Source organism: Manis pentadactyla, chromosome 14 (genome assembly GCF_030020395.1).
Source record: "Manis pentadactyla isolate mManPen7 chromosome 14, mManPen7.hap1, whole genome shotgun sequence".
Lineage (NCBI taxonomy): Eukaryota > Metazoa > Chordata > Mammalia > Pholidota > Manidae > Manis > Manis pentadactyla.
Genome location: NC_080032.1, coordinates 27,418,776 through 27,435,829, shown reverse-complemented (window position 1 = coordinate 27,435,829; position 17,054 = coordinate 27,418,776). Strand labels below are relative to the sequence as shown.

Genomic DNA, 17,054 nt, shown 5'->3' with positions numbered 1-17,054 from the left:
ATGAAGAGCAATCCGGTAACTTAATTAAGCAACATGTCTTGCTGAGTGCCTTCTGTTGTTGCCAAGTGCATGCAAAACCTAAATGTTACCAGTTCCTTCCAAGTTTAAAGAGAAGCTGGAAACCCAGATACTTTCTAGCTTTTAAAAATGGTTCCCATTCATTGTGATCTTTTAAAACACTACAGGCAAAACAGAATCCATCTGCAGGCTGGGTGGAGTGTAAGTGGGCAGTTTTTACATCTTCCTGCTTATTATTTTTATTATTTTTATTTTGACTTCATGATATTTATGTTGTTCAGAAGATTTTTTTTGAACTTTTTACATAGGCAAGTTTATCTTGTTTTAAAAGTTGCATCTGGATTTTTGAGTCATAATTAAAAAGCTTTTCCTATACCTAGGTTATAGAGTAGTTCATCCATTTTTTCTTTTAGTACTGAAAAATGTTCATTTCCATGCATCTAGACCACTGATCTATTTGCAGTTTATTCTTGCATATGGTCTAATTTTTGTCTTTCATTTCAAATGACTAGTCAGTTGTCCCAGAACCATTTATTTAAAGCCTGTGTTTGTCTCATGGTTTGTTGTGCCACCTTAGTCACATCCTAAATTACTAGATGTACATGGGTTTATTTATGGTCTATTCCATTGGGCTGTTTTTCTATTTATGTGCCAATACCATTAGATATGTTTTAAACACACACAAATTATTAATAAATATACCCACTTTCCACTCATAGGTAACTTGCCACCTTTCTGTCAGGTTGAACTAAAGGAAATTGACACTGTTCAACAATTCTTAATGCACAGAAATCTCCATTTTGATATGTTTCAACCTAATACAAGTGTATAATTGTGGAGTCATTGACTGGTTGATTCCAGAAGGGGCATGGAAATTCTAGCCAAGTTGACTTGAGAGTATGTATCCCTCAATTCTAGATTGCTTATGGACCTAATGACTTCTAATGAATCTGGTAATAATCCTCTCTTTGTCTTCTTTTCTCTTCTTTCCCCCTGTGCAGTGATAGAGGGCCGGGGGGTCACAGACAACGTACAGAGGTTTTCCTCGCTGCCACCATATCTGCCTGTGAGCTACCATGTACTCAGAGCGGAGACCTCCTTCTTCCTCAAGGAGGCCAACCAGGACTTGCTGCACAATGCCAGCCTGCAGACCAGGGTTGAATCTTTCTTTACCTACAAAGCCAAGCGGCCCCCGATACTCAATGCCAGCTATGGGCCTTTCTCTGTGGAAAAGGTTGTGCCTCTGGATTTGATGGTGACTTCAAACTTTCTAGGCCCCACCAGTCAGTTCAGTTTCAACTGGAAGCTGAAGGCCCACATCCTGCGGGACAAGATCTACCCAAGCCGGCCACGGGTGCAGGTTCTATTCCACGTGGTGGGCAGAGGCTGGGATGAGCCAGGCACTGGGGACCGGCTGCCCTGCCTGCAGGTGTTTGCTTTCCGGGAGACCCGAGAGGTGAGGGGCAGCTGCCGGCTGGCGGGGGGCCTGGGGCTGTGCGTTGCGGAGCTGGAGCTCCTGGCCGGCTGGTTCAGCGCCCCCACGGTGGTGGCCGGGAGGAAGAGGTCAGGGGAGCCATCTGAGAGCAGCCCTGTGGAGCTCTACTACACTGTGCAGCCCGGGGACGGGCGAGGGGACTGTGCGGGCAGTGACGTCCGCAAGGGCAATGCCATCCTTCCAGGCAAGGGCGGACTGGAGGAGACCATGGCCCACCTGCAGAGGATTGGCGCTGTTGGCCTCTATCGGGCGCAGGACAGCGCTCAGCTTAGCGAGTTACGTTTAGATGGCAATGTGGTCATCTGGCTGCCCTCCAGGCCAGTCAAACAAGGAGATGTGGTCACTGCCTATGTCACTGTCGCCAGCAACTCCACCGTGGACCTCTTCATCCTGAGGTAGGTGCCTAGTCTGGCCCGCGGTAGCTTTGGTGTGCTTACTGTGAGATTAGACTCAAGGATGTATATTCAAGAAAAGTCAAAATGCGCTGCCTTCAGGTGACTTCCTCACAGTGGAAGCCAAATTGTGCACCTGCCCATGTGCATTCAGCTGCTCTTCTTATCTGTGTGTTGGGGATGGGGGAAGGAGCCAGAAATTGCGTCTGAGAGAAGCAAGACTAATCATTCTCTTTTGACCTTGAGGTGGCATTGAACTTCGAGAGGGATGTGGTTTTTCTTCACCTTTGAATTCTTTTGTAGCTTGTATGATTGAGAGGACACTTTCACAGAGCCCAAGAAAAGGCATACACATTATGATAGCCCCCCTTTGGGTATAAATGTGAAAAAAGTCAAGGATTATCACTTTAAAAATATTTTTGGTAGAGTTAATTTTTGCCAGGTAGCACCTGGGAAAACCTCAGTTTGTAAGCACAGTTTAGCAATAATTAATGGAATCTGCCCAACAGAAAATTTAGGGGCAGAGGTTATTCCATCTGACAAAATAAATAAACTGAATTAAAACAACAGGTTAACCTACCTACCATCACCACGGCTGGCTCAGCATATCCACCAAAGTTTTAACAGGGCTGCTCTGTCATCCTCTATGGTGGTTCCATGGTTGTGTCCAGAAGTGGCTGTTATCTGGGATTAATTGCTACTGGGAGGGAAAGCCAGGTAAAGAAAATCCTCTTATAATATGGCCTGGGATTTTGTAATAAAGAAAAAATATTTGAGATTTGTTTAAAAGATAAAGATGATAAAATCAGTGTTTCCCTATTACAGTTAAGAAGGATTTAGGTGATGATTGCAACCATGCTCCGGTTCTTTAGAATAAAAAAACTAACCACATGTTGAATAAGTTGCTTGCAAAAGTGTTTGCAAAATAGAATGGTAGCATGTTAAATAGCACATATCCTTTTTGTCTAGCCTTTGTTGTGTTAACTATAAGAACGGTCATTCTGAAAGGGTTTTGTTTGCTTATTTTTACAAAATGTATTCAAAGGTTTCGCTAAGTTTCTCAAAGTGTTTCTTAGTCCTTTGGATTCAAATAATTCTCCTCTGAAGCATCTGTCTTGTCATCATCCTTATAATTTTTCTTTCAATTTTTAAGTGGACTAATTTGACCAGATCCTCCTTTGCCAGAGTTTTCAGGTATGATCAAGGACTTTTACATCGCGTTCGGTGATGTCTCAAAATCCCATCTCTTTTACAAGACATCGGGTTTGCCCAACGTGGATTCCCATCACATTTGTGTTGTCAATCTCAGCGGTCAGCCAGGCACCTGCTGGTCGTGTGTCAGGAGGGATACACTACCCCCTGTCAGAGCCAGCGACTTACTGAAGGTGTCTTAACCTTCTAATTGTGGGGAAACAATAGCAAATATTTAGATAAAAGGATCCTGACTTGCTTCCTCCTGCCCCAGGTGGAAAAGCTACTGACTTGGAAAGTCTGAGTTTTGTTTGCACTGCCTCCCTTAGCACCCTTGGTTTCTGATCATTCCATCGTGAAATAAGTATATCCAGCCCTAGCTTTGGGAGGTAGATACAGAAGACAGGGAACCAATAGCACAGCCAACAGGTTTAAAAACTCCATAACTATAATCATCTTCCCATTTGTACTTATCCTAACGTCACTTTCAGAAACGCAGGCTCTGCAGTCTCCCGGGCTGAGTGAGTGTGAGTGACCTGCTGGGTCCCTCTGACTAAGGTGCAGGACCCCAGCTGCAAGTGGGTATTCAGGCCTGGTTCTTGGGGAACAGAAGCAGTTTTCTGTATTTATCATCACAGACAAGCATGGTGGTGGAGAACACGTGTCCTGCAACCAGCTGGCCTCCATTCTGATCCTGTCTTTTCCACTGCCTATGACTGTAGGAAGTCCCCTAACCTCCGAGTGCCTCAGTTTCCTCATCTCTGAGTCAGATGGAGGACTCAGTGTGCTGGTAGTTATTTATAAAGTACTCATAACAGTGTCTGGCACATAAAAAGTGCTCATATGAATGTTGACTGTTACTAACAGGGCTGTTTTTAAACATCCATCAAAACTTCAATAAGCATTGAATTCTATTTTAGTAGAAAAAGAGCATCGTGCTTTGCATAAAACAACAGCTCCCAGGTCTGTTCTCAAAGCTGTATCGATTCTCACTTCACCATGATTTTTGAAAAGAGCAAAACAAATTTCTTTTTTGTAATGGCAAAAGCTTTCGGAGTACAGAGGGTTCTAATGGCACGGATGTGGGCTGCATGTTGCTTACTGCCGTGAAGTGCAGAGGCCACGTTTCTGCCTTCCTGATCTTCCCAACCAGAGATAAGAGACTGGGGAGAGAGGTGAGGGAGAAACAGTCAAGAGTGACTCCAAGCCTTTAGGCGTGCATGGTGCGGCTGTGGAGTCACATGGGGGAAGCGGGCTTTCTCTTTCCAGGTAACATATTAATTTTAATTTAATTATAAAAACAATTTTAATTTTTAAGTTAATTGATTTAAGGAAAGAATATTCAATAAGAAAATATAAGAGGATGTGCACAGATGTGGCAAAAATAGAGAAGTTTGTATGAATCTCCCTAAAGTCTGGGAAACACCATGCTTTCTTCCCAGTAGGTGCAGCAAAAATTCATGGGGGGTTTGTGGGGAGACCTTGAAAGGTCTCTTCTGACTCTGAAGTTCAAAGACATTAAACACACCATTGTCGCCTTGCACAATGGCTTTGCTGACAAGGCTATGATATATGGAGAGAGCCCGAACTTCTTGGGAGTTTTTACAGGGCTCATAATACAAAGGGAACTTGGCCTTAGCCTCCTTTACAAGATCTTTTTCATAAATAATACTAAACTCTCTTCTAGAGGCAAAAAGGAGCAGCTCTCATTTCATTTGCAACTTCATGAATTTAGTTCAATGGCAACCCTCGCTTTATGATCAAATCAGTCCCTGAGGCTCAAAACTCAAGGTATGGAAGTTTGTTTCCTGTAGTTATAATGTTATTTTAGGAAATAAAAAATAAAATAATCACCAACAAACATGAAAGATGCATAACCAGTGTGCCTACAAACACTCGTCAGCGTGTCAGTTCCATGTCTGCAGGACCCGTGTCCCTTGGCATATGGCTTAGCACTAAAAGCCCAGGAAACATTTATCAAATTAATGCAAGGCCAAATATCTAATATCAAACCTCTATCACAAATATTCCTTTTCATGGATATTTTTCTTTATGACTGACTGAGGCTTCTTAAAATAAGTAGCAAACGTAAGCATTATTCACTATTTTAAGGGTTTTCCAAATACATTGACAGTTGGGCTGATCAGTCCTGAAATTCCCATTGCCAGCTCTCTGCGCCTCAGTGTTACCGAGACCTGGGATGCTGAGGCTGGCCCTTCATCCGGAAGGTTGCTTCCTCAAAGCCCAATTTTACACTGAGTTTGAGTGACTCCCTGTGATGGGATCAGTGTTCACTTTACCTCCAGTTGCAGCTGCTGAAAGGTCACTGGGCCTTGACCTTGCAGGTCATTAAAGGGAAGCCCTGGGGAGGTCATTACACCTCTGTTCTTGTCAGTAAGCAACTGATTGGCACCTAAGGAAGCAAAGGCTACAGATCACGCCTCCTTTCCAATCTAGAGGAAGCTTCCTTCATTGTGTCAAAAAAAAAACCCCAGGAATACAGCCAATGAATCAGTGAAGTGGTAATAAGTAAAAGCTTATTGCACACACACCAAAGAGAGTTTGCACACAGAGAGCGTGCAAAGCAAAGTGCAGATGTGGCTCAGGAGTCTTTGTTCTAAAGCAGCTTTTCCAGTGTGGCGGAGCAACTGGTCACAGTATGAGAATGATCTTCAGTGGAAGGGCGCTGGTTAGTGGTGGCCTCATATCAATCTGGGGGACAGTTTAAGTGTCCCTTATGATTTTCAGAAGCATAGGCAAGAAGTGACCCAGGACACATTGGCCTGGTTTGTCCTAAAAAATAAGCTAAACTAAAGTCTGCTTGGATGACTAACTGGTTTTGTCTGCTCAGGGGATTTTGAAGGCTTGTCTCTGTTTGTGTTTGATTTGAACAGTCCCCCTGTGATGGGTTGCTCTCTGACCATGCTGAGAGCGTGACCAGCTGGCACAGTGTTGCTCCCCGGCACCGCTGTTGAATATGAAGAATCCCATATTCACTGTTTCCAAGAGCACAGTCATCAGAATGGAGGGTTAAGTGGGCACTGTTACCAATAATTGTGTGTGATAGACTTGGAAGGTCACACCACTTGAGTTCCTGATCCTGATGGATTTCATCTGGTCTGCGAGTAGCCACTGAAAGTCATTTCAAACCCCGAGAAGATGCCACAAACTACAGAGGTCAATGTAATAACGGAGAACAGTATCCAAGGATGGAAAAATTGCACAGAGCAGAGATTCCCAGAGCCCAAGATTTAATCAATTAAACAACTCACACGGGTTCTACTCAAAATCAGAGTTTACCTTGCTTAGTTCATCTACATTTTTTGGCATGATTTTCTGTAGGCACACATGATGTCTTACAATCACACATCCTTGTGACTACTGAGGATGACGTGAAGTATATTTCAGGAGGTGGTGTTGCAGGTGAGCTTCCACCTCTATATGACACAAGCAGTCAGGGAATTTAATAAGAGGCCTGTCCATGGAAATAAAGGAAAAAGAAAGACCAATAGCTTGAGCAAAGTATACATTCAGTTTCTGAGTTTGGAGAGCAGCCAGTTGAGAAAATGTCTAGATTTGCATTCGAAGCGTCTTCAGATGTTGGAATGAGGAGGACTGTTTCAGTCTGATGGATTTTCCTGGACTGCAGTTTGACTGTCTTTGGTGGTGTCATCAGATGTTCTGTTGAACTTCCTTGAGTGGCCCACCCAGCAATGGAGGTGAAGATTTTCATATGTGATCTACTGTGATTTCTCTGAAGTTTACAAGTAGATAATGAAACCTCAGAGATGGTTAACAGGACTAGACTCTGATAATGGGGACACTGTAGTTTTCTACTGAAATACAATGTTTTATAGTTATCCCATGCTTATCAAAGATGTTTACAAAGAAAATTTCTTTGTAAAAAATAAGTCAAGTCTTTTTAAACTTGGATTGTTTACTTAAATGTTTGAAGAAGAGTGATTCCATGCATGTTCTCAAATATGACATTTCTGTCAAAGCTTTAGTAATATTCAAGGAGCTTTACTGGTTGCATATAGTTCTTTAAATTATCTGGTAACAAGGAATCTCAGATTAAACCTTTAAAGTTTCTTTAGGCTAAGAAGCCAAGCTAAAGACTTGTCTTTATGTTACAAGAACAAATTCTTACTGAGCTTATATAAATACATCTATTGTCATAAAAAATAAGAATATTTAATAAGAGTTTCAGAGTTCTAGAGGGATCAGGTAGAAAAAGATAGAGGTTTCAACTTTTATTTACAAAAGTATACCAAATTGCCCTAAGTTATAAATAGCTTAAAAGAAGAGAAAAAGGAATCCTTTATATCTGGAAAATAAAGCATTTTAATGAACCAGCAATGTTTTAAACATAGTTGTGAAACTTATAATCATCTCCATCACTCCATTCAGTCTCCTGCAACTCATTCTGGTTTTGTGTGATCTTGGGTCAACAGCTTTACAAATCAGTTTCATTTAGAGTTTTAGAAATCGCAACCTCATTCGGCGTTATGATCCTAGAGTTATCAGAAGCCTATATTCTATAATACCTGACAGGTTCCTCTCCATGAGTCTGTCTGAAGAAAAAGCACTTTGCCTATGTTTGATTGTAAATGCTTTCCGAGCAGCACCGGGAATAAAACAGTAACTGAGTAAAAAAGACTTACAAATCGCTGTGGTTAAAGATTTGGTGAGAGTTCACACGTGGCTCTGGATTTCTGTGGGCCTCAGCACAACAGAGGGCTGTCAGCCAGTGGCCCAGCCACCACACCTCCCCTCAAAGGCAGCTGCCCCTCAGTGCCAACCACAAAAGCAAAATGGAAATCTCTCCATCTGCTTTTCTGCTCATTCCTCAGAGCCTCCTGATGTTGCTCCCATTACGGACAATAGGACAGCAATCACATGGCTGCTGTGCCCTTTTCTGGACCGATAAATGGAGTCTTCAGGGTGTAAATTCTAAGAGATGATTTTTCTTTCATAAGGAAAACAATGTGGAGTAAGGAGGTAGTCATCTCAGAAAAATAAAGGAGCAGCAGAAATAGCCCTTACTTGTCAAGGTAGGATTGCACCCTAAGGGAGCAGAGGCACCCTCAGCTCAGGTGCCAAAGGCAGGCTTCTGTTTTTCCTTAGCTGTTGGATGGGGTACCTAGTGACTCATTAGTTCTGGTGGATTATGAATATATACACATCATTGTTAATAACTAATGTTGCCCCGACCAAATCAACATGATGTGTGTGTGCTTAACCACTGTTGTATGTCCCCAGCATCTCCCAATTAATAAAAGGAATCAAGGGTGGAGACAGAAAAGTTTTAGGGAGATGTGCATAAGTGCCTTTCCATGCAGGAATGCTGAGAGAAATGTGTTAGTTTTCTAAGCAGAATGAGATGTATAAGTGGATTCATTTCTAGGACCTAAACGTATGACAAGGGAATGCAGCATTTAAGCCTGGTGCTCATCTCCCCTAAAGGATTTAGTGAAGTTAGTCTTTTATGGACAAGCCTGTTTCCTGACTAGCCCAGGCACAGGGCTGAGTCCTGGGCTCCCACTCATGGGTGGATGGTGGGATTCAGGGGGCACGTCTCTCTTAATAGGCTGAAGCCAATCATGGAGCTTTACAATTAGGTCCATTTATACTTAAACCCAAAATATACACAGATACAAAGAAAACCCCACAAGTGTTCATAGCAGCATTATTCATAATAGCCAAAACATGGAAACAACCCAAATGTCCATCAATTGATGGCCGAATAAGTAAAACATGATATAGCTACATAACGGAATATTATTTGGTCCTAAAAATGGGCCATTGACACATGCTACAGCATAGTTGAACCTTGCAAACAGGATGCTTAGTGGAAGAAGCCAGACAAAAGAGATCACATAATATTGGATCCCATGTATATGAAGGGTCTAACATAGATAAATCCACAGGGAAAGAGAGTAGATTTAGTGGTTGCCAAGGCCCAGTGAGACAGATGCCAGTGGGAAATGATTGCTCATGAGAATGGGGTGTCTTTTTGGGAGGATGAGCTTTTTCCAGTGATGCTAATGTATTTGTTATCCTTTGTAGCATATCACATGTAGAATCCTCATCAATATTTTGAATTAATGAGAATGGTCAAAGCAGGGAGCAGCTTGTTTCAATCAGATGTATAGGTTGAAGGTGGTAAACTGATGCCTACACCAGCCAGCCAGGGAATATAAAGATGAGCAAAGCTCTATGGGGGACAAACAGTGCTAAGCCATTACTTGCAAAGGCCTTAGCACCCCCATAATCCCAGTTAGCCAGCCCCGCAAACTGTCCCAGATCAGCACACCATCTAATGAGAGTAATACATTATTCTCTGTGCAGTGGCTGGTCCACTGTGCATACCCCATGATGAAAATTACGGCTGTCACTCATAGAGGTGCAGCGAGTGGGGTCTCGCGGGCCTTTCTACAGGGAGCAGCCGCTTCTCAGCTGCCAAGTGCTGCCATGCTGGACACCAAGAGCACTGCAATCAGGTTTGCTGGTTTTGAAGGGAAGCTGGAAATGTGGGCTTTAATGCACAATCTTTTCATATATAAATGTGGACCACACAATCCCTTTTCTGCCCCTGCCGTGCAGGCCTGGGGCCCCGAGCGTGCCTGCAGACTGCTGTGTTGTGTCTCCTGCTCTAGTTTGTGGCTCAGAGCAGGCGGAGGTATTAGCTTCCTAGGGTTTCTGTAACAAATTACCCCAAACTAAATGGCTTAAAGCAAGGGACTTTATTCTGTCACAGCTCTGGGGGCAAGAAGTCTGACGTCAAGGTGCTGGCAGGGCTGCACTGCCTCTGAAGGCTGCAGGGGAGGGTCTTGCCCTGTCTCCTCCTCACTGGCAGTCCTTCTGGTAATCCTTCGTGCGCTTTCACATGTGGCAGGTCACACCAGTCCATCTCCACATGGACTTGCCCTGATTCTCCTGTGTCTGGGTCTCAAACTGCCCTCTCCTTCCTCTTGTAACAAACTAGTCCTCCCACTTAGGACTCACCCTAATCATCTTGAGATCCTTGACTAATTACCTGCAAAGACCCTATTTCTGAGAGCACATTCTGAGGTTCTGGATGGCTGTGAACTGGGGAGGGGACTTCTCAACCCACTGCAGAGAGGACAGACTGCCCGGTGCATTGCCGAGCCTGTGTGTCCTGTGGCAGCTCCAATCCGTGCTCCCCACCGTGGGAAAGCAGGGCTGCAGGTGTGAATCTGTGCCTTCACTGTGTGGAGGACAAGCCCTTCTCCTCTGGGTGAACCAAGACCTGCCCTCTCACATCCACCCCTCTAATTACTGACCACAGCCTGTGTGTGTGTGATTAAAATTTAATTTCAGGGATCTCTTTTATGCCTGAGGATATGAAAAACCCTCACAGGCAATTTCCAGATGCCTGCCTTGCTCTGGATGATTTTTGGCTCTTCATTTCCAACTCAGCATCAATCTGTGGGGTCAAGTGGGGGGTCTCAGGGTACTAGAATGTTCCCAGACTCATCATTATCAGGAGGAGACCCTCAAACACAATCTAGTCTGCATTGATTGCAAATACGGAGCCAGTTCAGAAAGTTCTGGAAAGTCATTTTCCCACACTCTGTCTAAAAGTCGTTTGTTGAATGTCTCCGAAGGAGAGGTTTGTTTTCATTTTCTTCAGCTTGTCATTTTAAATGTATTCTTCTGGAACAGAGAAAAGGAACAATTTTCTTTCTGCTTGGGAAGAAGAGAAGAAATAATGTTTCCTGCCCAGGGCCCCCTCCCCGGCTCCCCACGCACATCCGGGTTGCCAGGCAGCGCAGCTTCAGTGAAACATTTGAGGGTGATCTGAATGTTGTGGGGAACTTTACACGTAAAATGGACTCCAGCTCTGTGGGAAGAAGAAGGAAGGACTCCTGACTGAATCCTGCCTCCCTGCTTCTGCCGTCTTTAACCCATTTAAAGGTCATTCTAGTGTTCAAGTTTGCCCCATCACAGCTTTGTTCCTTACAAACCATTTCACATGTGCCCAAGTCGACCTGTGACACGCGGCCCCTTTCTGCACGGACATTTGTGGGGAGGAGAGGCTGGCTGTGGGGGCCTTGGGCAACCGCAGGGTGAGTGCTGGGCTTTCCGGCGTTCCGGTGCGCCGGGCTAGGTTTACGTGCCCATGGGCTGCTGCTTCGGTTTGCTGTCCTGTCCTTACTCCAGGATTCCTGCATATTGCCAGTCTGAGTCATGTACGTCTTTCAGCCCCTGAAGACACTAGCTAATTAAAGTCTTGGATGGGGAAATGAAGCCTAGGTGTGTGGAAAGCACCCTGATTGTTATCCCCCTTGTTTCAAACCTTTCCTGGAATCCTGCTGCTATTTCAGCTCCCATTTCCTACGTTCCTAGAGACGGTGAGTGTATTTACTAGTGGTTCGTGTGTTCCCCAGGGCCATCTGGGCTCTCCTGTACTTTCAGAAATGTGATGCGCTTTTATTTTTATTAGGGAGGGCCCTGTAGGTGGGGACATCAGGGACTCCAGGAGGCTGTGGTGGTGGGAGGGCAGCGGGAAAGGCTCTCAAGCCCAGTTCTCAGCCATCCCTCAGGAGCCCAGTGGCCTTACTCCTGCTGTGACCTCAGGTCCTAGAAGAAGGGGGAATTGTATGCTGGGCAGGAAGGAGCAGTGACGTCCACCATGTACCATGGGGTAGAGGTGTTAGCTCCAGAGATGGATGAAGTCAAATCCTGGACCCATAGCTTCCCAACTTTGCAATCAGGACTGGTCCTCAACCTCTCTGAGCCTCCGTTCCTATATGAGAATGACAGTAATAGCATCTACTCTATGATGGTTGTGAGCCTTAAGTGAGATAAAATTTGAGCATATGTGGGGCACATATTAAGCACTTTGTGAATATTAATGTATTGTTATTACATTTTTTTATTATTCTTATTACATGTGTCCTTTCCTGAAGTGACACAGTGGGTCCATCTCAGCTTCTCTTGGTTGAGGGCTTCTAAGTACACCTGAAGCCCCCCAGCTGATGCACTGCCATCTCCAAGGGAGCACCTGCCTCCTTTAGGAGGACAGCTGGCAAAAGTCAACCAGAGGTTTTCCACCAAGGATCAGGTTTACCCCCTCCCTGGGGACAATTGGAAATATCTGGAGACATATTTGGTTATCAAAGCTGGGGGAGAATTTCTACTGTCATCTCATGGGTACAGGCCCAGGCTGAGGCCAGATATCCTGCAACACACAGGACAGCCTCTCCCCCTGACAAAGAATATTCCAACTCAAAATGCCAACCAACCATGCTGAGGTTGAAAAACTCTGAGGAGGACAAATGGCTGCTCACCAGGGGCATGACTGCCACCATAGGTTAGAGCCACCTGTCTCAGGCTCAGCAGCTAGCTGTGGTGAACCATGAACATTCCATGACCATGCTGGAGTTGTCTACTGGAAACATAATGCCTTGCCTAACAAAACAAGGGACTCTTGTTTCTTTGAAATTCTCCTCCCAGATATTGGCAGCAGATAATGTGGCAATGAGCCATCGTAACACAGACCAAAGTCATGTTTACCAAAGAGCAGAGGACCTAATCTGGTTACTCTGTACTTTGTGATGAGTATATCTTAATATCCACTCTTAAAAACAACAACTAGAAGAGAGCTTTGATAACATCAGAGAGGTATATTCAAAGAGGGATCCTTGATCCCACATAAGCAGAAAGTGTAACTCACTACAGTTACGTTCATTATATCAGCTGTTAATGAGCCCTACCCAGAACAGGTCCTCAGGCATGGGATTGGCTCTCAGAATGATAGCCGAGTGCCAGCAGGTCTCAGTTGGAGGAGTTAAAGATTGAGTCCAGCCAACAAGCCCAGTTATGCCATCCTGAGATGCCCAGGGTGGGAGGGGTGGGGAACATGGCGGCTGCATCCAAGCAGACAGTGGGAAGGTTCCATCTCTACTCAGCTGAGCTGCTGGCTGCAGGGTGGGCAGGAGGGTGGCGCCTTCTCGGTAACCATCTGGGCTCCAAAGCCTCTTAATGGACTCAGGAGACTATCTCCCCATTCCTAGTCATCCTGCTATAGGCACTTAACCATCCATCAGCCCACCTTATGTTGGGAGACAATATTTTTGATATAATGAGTGATATTTTCATCCCATCGTGCTTCTTAATTACACCATGGTTCTTCCCAAGATTCAAGCCATAACAAGAACACGTTCTACTGGTTTCCATAAGAAGTGGGATACTGTAGCACAAATGGAAAATGAGAGAGTGAAGCCCTTCACTTTTGAACAAAAATTTGGAAGACTCTTATCAGGTTTATTCTTACTCTGAAAAACTAGACGAAGTTTTCCTAAACTGAGGGAAAAAGGAAAACAAGAATCAGATGGAATCTAGAAGGTGTTAAAAGATGGTGTGACCCCCAAAGGATCTTGAGCTCCCAGAGACATGCTGCACCAGTTGGAGAAACCAGAAGGTAGTGGATATGTTTTCTCTACCTCTGTGTAAGATGCAGGGAACACGTTCTCCTGTGCCCGCATGGCAGGAAAGAGCAATAGGTGGGAATGGGGTGAGATATCCGGGTGAAGAGGCCTGAGCCCCACACAGTTTTCCATATTCCCTGTGCAACACAGACACACAGAAGCAACCAGAGTGCTGGCTTCATTGTCAGAGCAAAACAGACACACCAGCAGACACCTTGCAGGAGCTCTGTTGATTTGGGAATACTCCCTTGATGTGTATGTGCCTCGTGGCAGCTAGCGGGGGCCCAGCAGGGACTGGAACCCCCCCTCCGCTCCACCCCGCAAGAATGGACCTGCTGCCCTGGGTCGGGGCCCCTCGGCCAGGATGCCATCAGTGCTCGACCTAGAGTAGTTCAGAGCAGCAGCACCCACCTCTAGTGGGCATCAGAGTCACCTAGAAATACTATAGAAATACCTCAAAATATGCCTTTCATATATAAATCATGCCATGCACTCCTGCAGTTTTTGATACAGTGGTGTTTCTGGTTCAGCACATGTGGAGTTGGAACAGAGAATCTATGTTTCTAACAAGTTCCCAGGTACTACGGGTTCATTTGTGTCCCCCCAGAATTCTGGTGTTGGAGTCCTAACCCCCATCCCTCAGAATGCGACCTTGTTTGGTAATAGTGCTGGTGCAGATGGAATTAGCTAAGAGGAGCCGGAGGGGAGTGCAGTGAACCCCTGGTCCAGTGCGACGCATGTGACAGGGCAGAGACAGGGATGCCAGAGGGCTGCACCCCGAACCCTTCAGAAGGAACCAGTCCTGCTGTGACCCTGATCTAGGGAGAGAAACAGAGACAGAAAGAGGCAGAGACGGAGAAGCAAAAACATTCATGGCAAGGCTTCCAAGGCTGTCCATTTAGGTGGTAGTTAGACAGGCAGTTTTGACACTCTTCATTTGTCCACCATGCAGTATGAGAACTTACAGACTCTGTTGCCGTCTGCCTGCAGGCGACGGTCGTACTTGCTTAAGGAGGGCTTGTGGGGGACGCGGTGCAGAGCCCTGGCCTCTGGCTTTCAAGCTGCGCCACGTTCCAGCAGCTGACTCTTCCAGGAGGAAAGGCTGTCCATGTTCCCTGCCTGAGCCTGTGGGCACGCATGCCCTCCCTTCCAGCCCTTGCGTGGTGCCACCTCCCGGCACAGACTGCATTTGGGAGCCTGCTGCTCTCTGTCTCTGCTCCACACTGGAAATGCATTCCTGCAGTTACCTCTGTGAGGAAAGACCATTAAGAGGTGGTCTTGAGTCAAAACCCAAGGGATTCATTAAGAAATTATATTTTTCAATCTGACAAAGACAAGGGAGACATTTAAACACTGTAGAGGCGTCAAGGTCATTATATCAGATTCTCTCTCCCTTGGGGTTAATTGAAGCCATTAAGAGTATTAGTCAGGAATGAAAAGTTAACTGTATCTAGAAAAGCCTTATACAAGACTCCAAAATTGAGCCACTTGGCTTGGCCACTTCCTGCTTGCTTCCAACTGTCTCCCAAAAGCAGGCTGCAGGCCTGTTGCTATGGAAACGGCTGACGGGTTTGTTTGTGTTTGTTTTTGCATAAGGGAAGTTAAAGCAAATGTTACTTAACCACCTACAACGTTTCCCTTGCCTCCAGATTGCTGTCATTTTGGCCACCTAACTCAAACAGTTGAGGGAGGAGCATGTCGGAATGGAATTTATCAAGGAAACAGTGCTGGTGGCATGACCCATAGGCATCATTCCCCCCAGTCTCCTGAGGAGGTTGTGTGCTCTCAGCCCTTTGCAGCTCTCTGCTATTTCACCAGGTGCTTTCAGAGCCCTCAGTAAGCTCCTCTGTGATGTCACAGGAGCTGTTGGCATCTAAGATGCTACACCTTGGCCCTAGGTCGCCAGGAGCTGTGTGGAGCAGGTGTCCCTCCCAAAAGCTGGCTCATCTGATGGGGCAGATAAGCTCCCTTCTCTGGCTCTTGGGTCTCTCCCAGCCTTCTCTGGTGAGAATCCATGTGTAACTATGAGAAACCTTTCCCGGGATGCTGTATGAAGGACCCACAACCCCACCCCCAGCAGCTTGTGTTTACAAATCTCCAGAGAGTTGTCTCAGCGCTCCGGCAGCGCTGGGCAGTTTGTGTGGAATAAGAAAGAACTCTTTATAACAGAGTAAGTGGTGATTAAAAAGCACCTCCCTGGGGATCTGACACTGGTTTCTAGAATGTTCTGTCTTCAAACCTGCAGCAAGCCTGCTTGTGGAACATGAAAGGAGAGACCACAATAATGCACTCAATGAATGTGCGATGATAATTCTGCCACCTCTGAAGCTGCTGACGACTTTATCATGCTGCCTTTCCTAGAGGATATCCTTGTCTTTTTTCTTTTTTCTTAATTCTATGAAAAGTATGATGCAAAGGAGGACTGTGTGAAATGGTTAGTGGCCCAGTAGACATCTGTGGTCACAATGACATGCCTTCTCAGATACGTTAAGGTAACTGCTTTCAACAGGTTGAATTAATGATTCTGCCCACTGCCCAGGTGAAACCACCACCAATTTTAGAAAAATGAGACTCACAGGGCAGTCATGTGGGGGTGGACCTTACTTCAGTCCTTCTGGGGAAGTTATTTGCTGAGCTCAAGTCTCAGAACTAATAAGTTCTGGGTCCCAGGCCATGAGGAGTGCAGACAGACACGCCTGCCTTTGGGGAGCAAGCTGCAAAGGATGGGTCTCGAAAGGGCCTTAGAACAGTCATGCATTGGCAAGAGCTGAGCACCCACCTTAAATGTGGAAGCCCCGCACTGGCCTCCAGGGCCCACACACTCAGGAATAACAACCCGCCCAGGTGTACAATGCCCTTCCTTCCATTTACCAGAAGCATGTTTCCACCTCATTCATTTAATCAACTTCAGCAATCATCTATGAAGGGACTCAGTAGTCACCAAGAAGGAAGACAGCATGGGTCCACACTGTAGGTAGAACGGCTCTGCAGACTTCTGAATTCCAAGGTGGCCCTTGTCCCCAGTTCCTTCACATTATACCGGGTAGGGTGCAAGAGCTTCCGAGGGGCTATGGTAATTCAGGTACTCTGCGCCACATTCAACCCTTACTTAAAAGTGATGTAAAAAGAAATGGCTTTTTTAAATTAAAAGGTCTGATAATGCCTTCACAGATTGCCTCTGGGGAATGATTGCACTACTGTTTTCTAAAACGTGGTCCCAGGGTTGCATATATAAATGAATAAAGAGCATATGGGTTGCAAAAGTCCAAGGGATAGGAGAGCTTATGGCTGTTTCCACCTCCAGTCCCTTAAAATTACTGTGGACACGTAACAGTGGATAGGAGGTAATTCCCTCAGAGGAATCTGGTGCCAATAGGAAAGGAAAAACAAGTATTTATTAAGAAAGGAACTTCACTGGATGCCTAGATTCATATACAAGGGATGCATGCAAAGGTGTGCAGATAAATGTGTAATAACCAGCTCTCCAGGAAGAGGAAAAAG

At 45.4% G+C, this 17,054-nt stretch overlaps 1 protein-coding gene across 2 annotated transcripts in view; it reads left to right on the top strand.

Annotated features, from left to right (window-relative positions):
- The window catches only part of TMEM132C (transmembrane protein 132C), a 292,976-nt gene that overhangs the window by 103,829 nt on the left and 172,093 nt on the right, over positions 1-17,054 (top strand). For both annotated transcript variants that reach the window (XM_057492560.1, XM_036921806.2), the window contains exon 2: positions 1,020-1,908. In XM_057492560.1, the coding sequence (XP_057348543.1) occupies positions 1,020-1,908 (889 nt within the window). The remainder of the gene's footprint in view (positions 1-1,019; positions 1,909-17,054) is intronic.